Genomic DNA, 11439 nt, shown 5'->3' on the forward strand with positions numbered 1-11439 from the left:
GCACCTTCCAGCAGGACAACCATCTTTGCAGCACTCCACCAATCAGGCATTTATGGTAGAGTGGGCAGACGGAAGCCACTCCTCAGTAAAAGGCACGACAGCCCACTTGGAGTTTGTCAAAAGGCACCTAAAGACTCTCAGGCCATGATAAACAAGATTCTCTAATCTGATGAAACCAAGATTGAACTCTTTTGCCTGAATGCCAAGCGTCACGTCTGGTGGAAACCTGACACCATACCTATGGTGAAGCATGCTGGTGACAGCATCACGCTGTGAGGATATTCAGGATTGAGGGAAAGATGAACGGAGCAAAGTACAGAGATCCTTGATGAAAACCTGCTCCAGAGTGCTCAGGACCTCAGACTGGAGCGAAGGTTCACCTTCCAACAGGACAATGATCCTAAGCACACAGCCAAGACAACGCAGGACTGGCTTTGGGACAAGTCTCTGAATGTCCTTGAGTGGCCCAGCCAGAGCCCGTACTAGAACCAGATCGAACATCTCTGGAGAGACCTGAAAATAGCTGTGCAGCGACGCTCCCCACCCATCCTGACAGCTTGAGAGGATCTGCAGAGAAGAATGGGAGAAACTCCCCAATTACAGGTGTGCCAAGCTTGTAGCATCACACCCAAGAAGACTTGAGGCTGTAATCGCTGCCAAAGGTGCTTCAACAAAGTACTGAATAAAGGGTCTGGATACTTATTTCAATGTGATATATCCTTCTTTTTTTTTTAAATATGCAAGAATTTCTAAAACCTGTTTTTGCTTTGTCATTGTGGTATTGTGTATAGATGGGGGGGACTATTTCATCAATTTTAGAAGGCTGTAACGTAACAATGTGGAGAAAGTCCGGGGTTCGGAATACATTCCAAATGCACTGTATGTTAGCAATGATGTACTGCCCTAAAAATACACATAGTTACAATATGCAACATTGTAATGGGAGTCCATAGTTGTGGCTCAGTTGGTAGAGCAAGTACTAAAATGTATGCAATCACTACTGTAAGTCACTCTGGATATCTGCTAAATGAAGTTTAAAAAAAATACAAATTAAACTGTGCTGCCCCTCTTTCTACCAAAACTATTGAATTCAATGTGTTTAGAGAATATATTCAGCTCTACAGTTTGTATAGGCAGTTAGAGGCAAGTACCAATTGTGTTTTTATTCATGTACAATAACATCCTTACCTCGAAGTGGTGAATGACATTTGTGGGCACTTACACTAAAATCTTTAGTGTTTGGCTTTGAAACCTTTTTTCTTTTCTGTGTACTGGAATTTTTAATGGTAGCACTCTTGTCATCAAGTGTACAGAAAAAAAACACAATCAATCTGAAAAACATGGTTCTTTTTTTCTGTGCATGCTTCCATCTTTCCACTTAGCATGTCAGATGCAACAAATCAGATTCAAGTAGAAATACATTTAACCAACCTTGAGAAACATTTTATTGAACCACAAATACTTGATAGCACACACACAGTTTGCATTCCTTCTTCTGTTTTTCTCAACCTGTCATTTTACAAGACACATACCATAAAATGAACCGGTAGACTTTTGACCATATTTACAGAAGACTGTCATTTCACATTTTTCCTATATTGAAAGGACATAGGGGAAATAAAGTTAAACATTTGAATGCATAACAAAATAATAAAAAACAATCACAGAATTGAGGGTACATACAGCATTACTCAATCTAATTGTTTTCATTTGGAACACTAAATCAGAAGTACATTTGGAGTAATCTCTATAACCCTGCAACCAGTACGGGTACAAAAGCTCAAAGTTGAGGCCAAAATAACAATATGTATACAGGTACTATGTACATATAATGTCAAATGTGAAATTTGGGCTTTAGTTAAGTGGGGTAAATTATTAGGAATCAAGAGTGAAATTCAATCCTATAACGCAACAATGGTTTGATGAGACTTGGAAAAGACCACAGTATGAAAACTTATGTGACAAACACTGAATAGCTCAAATGGTTGACTTATACGCCATTACAAAGCTTCAGTGATTGGATAGAACACAAATATTTAGACTCCTCATCAGATGGTCAGACATGGTAATGCCTCAGATGTTGTGCAGTTGGTGCACGTATAAATCGCATGATGAAACTTATAGCCTAGATTTAAGCTTTCATATAGATATCATAGCAACAACCCATTTTCTTTGCTTCAACAGTTCAGTGCTCTAACCTTTACAACAAAATAAAACCTACACCAGCCACATGTCAACCACGCCCCTGGTCCACATCACACATCTTTCACAACTACTCCTGTAGTTATCCTACGATGAGAGACGAAAGACTGATGAAATACTAAAGCTGGATTTAAACTGCGGAAACAGCAGACAAGCGAATAATTGCTATCTATGGCGTGCACAAGCATAAAGTGATACCCCGTCAGGTGACATTATTCTCTAGGAGAATCTGAGATAAAGGCCTCTGACACGTGCTCAGACTGCTCTGACCTGTAATTCACATATAAGCGATGATACTTAGTTGTCCCGCATCTCCGCAACGCAAACCCACCTTAAAGGGATACTTTGTGATTTTGCAATAAGGCCCTTTATCTACTTCCGCAGAGTCAGATATACTTGTGTATACCATTTTTATGTCTGTGTCCAGTATGGAGGAAGTCAGAGGTAGTTTCGCGAGCCAATGCTAACATGCTAGTAGATAACCATAGACTTCCAGTCATTGCGCTAATGCTAGTTAGCATTTACTCGAAGAACTACCTCTGACTTCCTCCATACTGGACACAGAGACATAAAAATGGTATCCTCGAGTTCATCTGACTCTGAGGAAATGGATAAAGGGCCTCATTGCCAAAATCTAGAAGTATGCTTTTGAAAGGTCTTCAACCCATGCTCTCTGGTCTCAGTAGAAGGTACACCAGTTGCTGTTATCACTGGGCATGAGGCCTCCGGTGATGAGGAGGATGAGGTCCACGAACCACCAGATGCCAAGGCCTCCTAGGGTCAGTAGCTTGCCCACGGCTGTGCCTGTATGCCCCAGGCAGAACCTGTCCACTCCAAAGCAACCCAGGAAGAACGAGTACAGCAGGGTGGTGATGAAATAGTGTCCAGTGTACCTGAAATTACAACAAGGCAGAGAGGAGAGGTGTCAATAACTGGAAGAAAAGACCAGGTGAGCCAATTAAAATAATTCTGATTAAATGGGATACAGCTTATGTCAGAATTGACCAAAATTGACTTTACGTATCAGGTTAGGAAAAAGTACGCAGCAGGTAAGGATAATTAATATAGTGGGTTATGATAATTTAATAAGGTTAGGAAAGGGGTTAGGGTTAGCTAAAATGCCCCCAAAAAACAACTGTCAATTTGACATAAGCGGTATCCCATCCAGCCATGGGCCATTAAAAGTAACGTAACATGATGTAAAGGAATGTCCTATTGGTTTGTAAATACTGCTCTCTAGTGGTAAATCCATGTTAGCTTCCAAAACCATTTACATTTCCAAGTCCAGGACAGGTAAGTATATATATATATATATATATATAGTATTGACCTCCAAGCAGGTATTTCAAACCTGTTGAATGCTAGTGAAGTCAGGCATGGTGTACCGTAAACATCATATAACAACAATCAATGATGCATGAGCTTGTCAGAAACTGCAGAGTCAAGTACAGTAGCTAGATTCTCCCTTACTTGATGCAGGGCTCATTCCCTCTCAGGAACTCCCTGGGTCCAGCACATTCAATGTCATCCAGTGCCGTGCAGATGACTGGTGTGTGATTCACGTCTTTGTGTACCTGCCCCCCAAACTAAATAAAGGTGGTGATTTAGTAAAACGACAGATGAGATGACACAATAAAGTCTACACATGAAATAGCAAGAATCTGACATGAATGTTCAACTACGCCGATAATCTAACCATTTATGACTAGTTATCAAATTATGATAATGTAAGGCCACAGAGCAGGTTGGGGGGGGGGGGGGGCTATCCACTACGGTTTGACATACCTTCCAACAACCGTGTCCCATTTCCAGAATGGCAGTGGAGTTCTGTGCATGGTCCACTGGATCTTGACAGTGGATGAACTCCTCTGGTCTTCACATGCACAGAAAAAGTTGAAATTACGTATTTATTCTGTGTATTTTGTGTAGCACGTGAAGAACTGTATATGGGCGTTTAGAAAACAGGCAGGGTGGACAGGGCCCTGAGCCCCTCCGAAAAATAAAAGCAAGGGGGTGACACATCAATTTTGAGAGGGCAGTCTCTGAAAGCAAATTGATGTTGCACTGTTGTTATTGAAACACAAATAAAATACTTACAGATAGCTGCAGAGGACAACTGGTGACGGAGGCCTGTATTCATACAGTTCAGTATAATTCACGCGTTCAACTGGTATGATGTGATACGTCGTCACGTTATCTTGTGGCTGCTCACTGGCACTGAATGCAGCTGTTGTTGCCCTCTGTCCGGGTGAGTCTGATGAATTCTGGGAGTATATTCCTTCCAAACATTGCAAAAGCAACACTGACAGTAGCAAGAGAACTTGCCCGCACATCAGTATGTAATTAAGTGAAATCCTAGCCATCTTCTCAACTTTGGTTGAACTGCGGCTATGTTATAGCTAGCTAGCGTGCTAGATTGTTGGCTACATTAGATTGGAAAAATCGTCCGTTAGAAAGCAATGACTAGCTTGCTGGCTAGCTAACAAGCTAACAGAACGAAGATAACATCTGATCGCAATCTAACAGTTTCCTGTCGAATAGGTTGGCTAATACAGATTCAATGTATTAGTGTTTCACATCATACCGATATATGAGTAGCGTATTTCAAAGATGAGAACAATGAAAAGTCTCGTTGTTTTGTTATTTCCTCCAGCTGGGGTGAAACAGGATGTGACCCGAATCTTATAATTGTTCTACTTTTTTTACGGCAGTGAACTCTAACGCAACTCAATGCCAATGCCGCCATCTATTGTGGTGGAGTGAGACATGCATGAGCGTGTGCGCTCCAAAATGCAAGAAGCCTACCTTTGTACCTTTAAAATATTTCCTGGAGTAAGACGTTCCAAATTAGACAAATAAACATTTTAGAAATCAAATATATCTATATGTGTATATGCCTATATCAGAACAACCTCTACACACTAAAACATGTGGGTTCCTCAAGGGTTCTTTGGGAAGGGTGGTGGTTCTATGTGGAACCATTCTGACCCTTTGAGCCTTTTAATGGTTATTCACAGTTCAAAAAAGGGTTATTTCCTAATTTAGTGATAATTCAAATGTAGGGGCAGTGGCTCATTATAATATGTTGGGGCGTGGTTTGTGCACAGCTCTTTTTGTGCAGCCATCAGTGAGTGTCATTCCTGTTTCTCTAATCTGTTGTGTTATGCTTTTTCATGTTATATATGATTATGGCCAGTGATGGTGTTTTGTGAAAGACTTATGTATGGCCTTGTTGAGGATGGTTGAATAAATCAGTAGTTCTCAATTCTCTCCTCACGGATCCCCAGCTGTTCCAGAGGTAGCACATCTGATTCAATTTATTAATAAACAAAATAATGAAACCTATGGGATTTTAACAATACAATGTAGCTATTACTGTGTGATCACCCGCTCTTGCAGCCGATGTGAGTAAGACCTTTAAACAGGTCAACATTCACAAGGCCGCAGGGCCAGACGGATTACCAGGACGTGTACTCCAAGTATGCGCTGACCAACTGGCAAGTGTCTTCACTGACATTTTCAACCTCTCCCTGTCTGAGTATGTAATGCCAACATGTTTCAAGCATCCCACCATAGTCCCTGTGCCCAAGAACACTAAGGTAACCTGCCTAAATGACTACTGACCCGTAGCACTCACGTCTGAAGCCATGAAATGCTTTGAAAGGCTGGTCATGGCTCCATCAACATCATTATCCCAGAAACTCTAGACCCACTCCAATTTGCATACCGCCCCAACAGATCCACAGATGATGCAATCTCGATTGCTCTCCACACTGCCCTTTCACACCCGGACAAAAGGAACACCTATGTGAGAATGCTGTTCATTGACCACAGCTCAGCGTTCAACACCATAGTGCCCTCAAAGCTCATCACTAAGCTAAGGACCCTGGGACTAAACACCTCCCTCTGCAACTGGATCCTGGACTTCCTGACGGGCTGCCCCCAGGTGGTGAGGGTAGGTAACAACACATCCACCACGCTGATCCTCAACACGGGGGCCCCACAAGGGTGCATTCTGAGCCCTCTCCTGTACTCCCTGTTCACCCACGACTGCGTGGCCACGCACGCCTCCAACTCAATCATCAAGTTTGCGGACGACACAACAGTGGTAGGCTTGATTACCAACAACGATGAGACAGCCTACAGGGAGGAGGTGAGGGCCCTCGGAGTGTGGTGTCAGGAAAATAACCTCACACTCAACGTCAACAAAACTAAGGAGATGATTGTGGACTTCAGGAAACAGCAGAGGGAACACCCCCCTATCCACATCGATGGAACAGTAGTGGAGAGGATAGTAAGTTTTAAGTTCCTCGGCGTACACATCACAGACAAACTGAATTGGTCCACCCACACAGGCAGCATCGTGAAGAAGGCGCAGCAGCGCCTCTTCAACCTCAGGAGGCTGAAGAAATCCGGCTTGTCACCAAAAGCACTCACAAACTTCTACAGATGCACAATCGAGAGCATCCTGTCGGGCTGTATCACCGCCTGGTACGGCAACTGCTCCGCCCACAACCGTAAGGCTCTCCAGAGGGTAGTGAGGTCTGCACAACGCATCACCGGGGGCAAACTACCTGCCCTCCAGGACACCTACACCACCCGATGTCACAGGAAGGCCATAAAGATCATCAAGGACAACAACCACCCGAGCCACTGCCTGTTCACCCCGCTATCATCCAGAAGGCGAGGTCAGTACAGGTGCATCAAAGCTGGGACCGAGAGACTGAAAAACAGCTTCTATCTCAAGGCCATCAGACTGTTAAACAGCCACCACTAACATTGAGTGGCTGCTGCCAACACACTGACTCAACTCCAGCCACTTTAATAATGGGAATTGATGGGAAATGATGTAAAATATATCACTAGCCACTTTAAACAATGCTACCTAATATAATGTTTACATACCCTACATTATTCATCTCATATGTATACGTATATACTGTACTCTATATCATCTACTGCATCTTTATTTAATACATGTATCACTAGCCACTTTAACTATGCCACTTTGTTTACATACTCATCTCATATGTATATACTGTACTCAATACCATCTACTGTATCTTGCCTATGCCGCTCTGTACCATCACTCATTCATATATCTTTATGTACATATTCTTTATCCCCTTACACTTGTGTCTATAAGGTAGTAGTTCTGGAATTGTTAGCTAGATTACTTGTTGGTTATTACTGCATTGTCGGAACTAGAAGCACAAGCATTTCGCTACACTCGCATTAACATCTGCTAACCATGTGTATGTGACAAATAAAATTAGATTTGATTTGATTTGGAAGGCCTGATCACTGACAACAATGAGACAGCCTATAGGGAGGAGGTTAGAAACCTGACCGTGTGGTACAAGGACAACCTCTCCCTCAACGTGATCAAGACAAAGGAGATGAGCAAGCCCCCATTCTCATTGACGGGGCTCTAGTGGAGCAGGTTGAGAGCTTCAAGTTCCTCAGATCCTCAAAAGATTCTACAGCTGCACCATCGAGAACATCCTGACTGGTTGCATCACTGCCTGGTATGGCAACTGCTCGGCCTCCGACCACAAGGCACTACAGAGGATAGTTTGTACGGCCCAGTGCATCACTGGGGCCAAGCTTCCTGCCATCCAGGACCTCCATACCAGACGGTTAGAGGAAGGCCCTAAAAATTGTCAAAGACTCCAGCCACCCTAGTCATAGACTGTTCTCTCTGCTACTGCATGGCAAACAGTACTGGAGCGCCAAGTCTAGGTCCAAGAGGCTTCTAAACAGCTTCTACCCCCAAGACACCTGAACACCTAATCAAATGGCTACCCAGACTATTCACATTGCCCCCTCCCCCCCTTCTATGCTGCTGCTACTCTCTGTTATTATCTATGCATCATCACTTTAATAACTCTACCTACATGTACATATTACCTCAATTACCTCGACTCACCGGTGCCCCCGCACATTGACTCTGTATCGGTACCCCCTGTATATAGCCTTTCTATTGTTATTTTACTGCTGCTCTTTAATTATTTGTTATTTTTATCTTTTACTTTTTTTTAGGTATTTTCTTAAAACTACATTGTTGGTTAGGGGCTTGTAAGTAAGCATTTCACTGTAAGGTCTGTTGTATTATACACCTGTTGTATTCGGCGCATGTGACAAATAAAATGTTATTTGTTTTGATTAAAACTGTAGTATGATCTAAAATAAAGACGCTTGACAACGAGTTCTAGCTCCAGACTGTTTATTAACCTAACCCTTGCATGTACTACATAGGTACGGATGCCCCCAAGGGACATCCTACTACATCTTCCCCTCTCCCATGAACAGGAACTCAACATGCATAACCACTGAAGCATAACTGAAATGCAATTTGGAAACCAGTATTATTCTCTAACATGCTACTTCCCATCCTGAAACAGTATGAAAGCATTAAATCACACAGTATGAACATTAACTTAGGTACAGTCTCTTTTTGCTGGGTATGTTCCCCAGCAGTATGTTTTCTCTTCACGTAACATAGTCTTTCAGCCACTCTGGTGGCTTCACATCCCTTTTTGGGTGCGCTTGTGGCTCTGTGAGCATTCTCTCTCCTTCACCCTCTTTTTGTGCATTTTCTGTGGCCTCGGTCTGTGTGGCTGGTAGATCTGGAAGAGCTCTGAGGTGTGTTTTGTTCCTTCGTACCTCTTCTGAGCCTGTGTCCACCACATAGGAGCGTGGGGCATCCACTTTCCTCAGCACTATTGCTGGTGTCTTTGAGTTTGTAATCCACACGCGTTGACCTTCGGTCAGCTCTGGCCTCTCCTTAGCACGGTGTCTCCGATTAAAGTCTCCAGTTTGCATTTGTTTCAGACGTTTGTCCCTCTCAGCGAAGGCCTTTCTGTTAGGCCATCGGGGTTTAAGCTGAGCTGGCGAGACAGGCAATGGGGAACGCAGCCTCCTGCCCATCAGGAGTTCGGCAGGCGACGGCCCATGATGCAGTGGTGTAACTCTGTAAGCTAACAGAGCCCTGTATGGATCCTTGTTCTTTTTCAGCAGTCCCTTGACTGTTTTCACAGCTCTCTCTGCCTCACCATTACTCTGTGCATGGTAGGGGCTACTGGTCACATGTATGAAGTCATATTCTGCGGCAAAAGCAGAAAAGGAGCTCGCAGAGAACTGGGGAGCGTGATCTGTAACCAGGATCTCAGCGACCGCTTGCCTGGAAAAAAATAACTTGAATCCATTGATAACACCAGCTGATGTGGTTATGGGTGTCTTTGCTATTTCAATGTATCTTGAGTAGTAATCTACCACTAGCAGATAAGTGTCATTTTTCCAATAGAACATATGCCTTTTGCCATGGCCGTTTTGGCAGCTCCGTTGCCATCATTGGCTCCAGATGACAAGGTTGACATTTTGTACAGACCTCACACTGGGCCACTAGCTTGGCAATCTGAGTACTCAGACCAAGCCACCACACTGACTGTTGAGCCCTCAGTCTGCATTTGGTTATCCCCATGTGTCCATCATGCACTCTGTCTAGCATTTCTGGTTGTAGAGTCTCTGGGATAACTATCCGTTGTCCTTTCATGAGAAGGTCTCCGTTACAGTGGAAGTCACTTTGGTGCACCCAATAGGGCTTCAGCAGCTGAGGCAGTTCCTCCTGCCTGGGCCATCCCTTTTTGCACTGCTGCACTATCTGTTGGCAGATGTGGTCTCGTTGTTGCTCCTCTGCAATCTGCTGCAGTTTGGTCTGAGATGCAGGTAGACTGTCCCTTATTGCATTAATGGACACCTGTACCTCACCCTCTAGACATTGCTCCTCCTCTGATAATGGACGTTTATTTGGGACCCTGGAGAGTGCATCTGCTGTGATCAGTGCCTTCCCTGGCACATACACCATCTTGTAGGTGAACCTCAGTAATCTGAGGCGGAAGCGCAGAACTCTGGGAGGCAAGTCGTCCAGTGCTTTTGTCCCTAACAGAGCCAACAGTGGTTTGTGGTCAGTTTCTGCTGTAAACTGCAGGCCAATAAGGTATTGGCTGAGCCTTTCACATGCCCATGTGATAGCCAACGCCTCCTTCTCCACTTGAGCATATCTTTGCTCTGTGTCGGATAAGCTTCGGGAGATGTATGCTATTGGACGCCACTCCATGTTGTCCTGCATCTGTGTGAGGACCGCCCCTAGCCCAAAGGATGATGCATCTGCTGATACTTTTGTCTTAGCGTGGGGACGGTACTGGGCCAGCACTCTCTGTGAGGCCAGATCTCCTTTGATTTTGTCAAACGCTAGTAAGTCTCTCATAGGTTTGGTTGTACCTGTATGGTTCTACAAAGAACCTTTGAGATTGATAAAAGTTATTTAGAGAGCCATTCTCCATAAAGGTTCTATAAAGAACCATAAAAAAAGTGTCATAGTCCCAAAAAGGGTTGTAACCTTTTGTTGGTAGTATATAGATCTTTAGGAAAGGGTTTTTTATAGCAGAGTTTCCCAAACTCGATCCTGCCCACATTTAAATCAGCTGTTTAGTGCTAGGGTAAAAACCAAAACGTGCACCCAGCAGTGGTGGAAAAGGTACCCAATTGTCATAGAGTAAAAGTATAGATTCGTTAATAACAAGTTACTCATGTAAAAGTCACCCAGTAAAATACTATTTGAGTAAAAGTCTAAAAGTATTTGGTTTTAAATATACTTAAGTATCAACAATACATTTAATTGCTAAAATATACTTTACTTAAGTATCAAAATTAAAAGTATAAATCATTTCGAATTCCTTATATTAAGCGGGACCATGTTCTTATTTTAAAATGTACGCATAGCCAGGAGCACACTCCGAAACTCAGACATTATTTACAAAATATGCATTTGTGTTTAGTGAGTCCGCCAGACCATAGGCTGTAGGGATGACCACGTGTTCTCTTGATAAGTGCGTGAATTTTCAAATTATCCTGTTCTGCTCAGCGTTCAAACTGCAAGGATTACTTTAGATTGTCAGGGAAAATGTATGGAGTAAAAATACAATATTTTCTTTAAGAATGTAGTGAAGTAAAAGTAAACGTTGTCAAAAATATAAATAGTAAAGTAAAAAACAGATACTCAAAAAAACTACTTAAGTAGTACTTTAAAGTATTCTTACTTAAGTACTTTACACCACTGGCACCCAGGGGGGGATATTAACAATACAATGTAGCTATTAAACCAGAATTTAAAAAAATCCTGTATGGTTCTTTAAAGAACCTTTTGAGATTGAGAAAGGTTATTTATGAAGCCAT

General features: G+C 43.0%; 1 protein-coding gene across 1 annotated transcript; it reads right to left on the minus strand.

Moving 5' to 3' along the window:
* Positions 1 to 1417: 1417 nt before the first annotated feature.
* LOC118937377 (TM2 domain-containing protein 2-like) lies at positions 1418 to 4881 on the minus strand. Its single transcript, XM_036936181.1, has 4 exons — positions 4300 to 4881; positions 3988 to 4075; positions 3673 to 3788; positions 1418 to 3095 (listed from the first exon to the last, which is right to left on the minus strand). Exons 1-4 carry the CDS (start codon positions 4563 to 4565, stop codon positions 2882 to 2884), a joined length of 684 nt encoding a protein of 227 aa, XP_036792076.1. The 5' UTR covers positions 4566 to 4881; the 3' UTR covers positions 1418 to 2881.
* Between the last annotated feature and the right edge of the window lie 6558 nt (positions 4882 to 11439).

The sequence above is a fragment of the Oncorhynchus mykiss genome, chromosome 11, assembly GCF_013265735.2.
Source record: "Oncorhynchus mykiss isolate Arlee chromosome 11, USDA_OmykA_1.1, whole genome shotgun sequence".
Taxonomy (NCBI): Eukaryota; Metazoa; Chordata; class Actinopteri; order Salmoniformes; family Salmonidae; genus Oncorhynchus; species Oncorhynchus mykiss.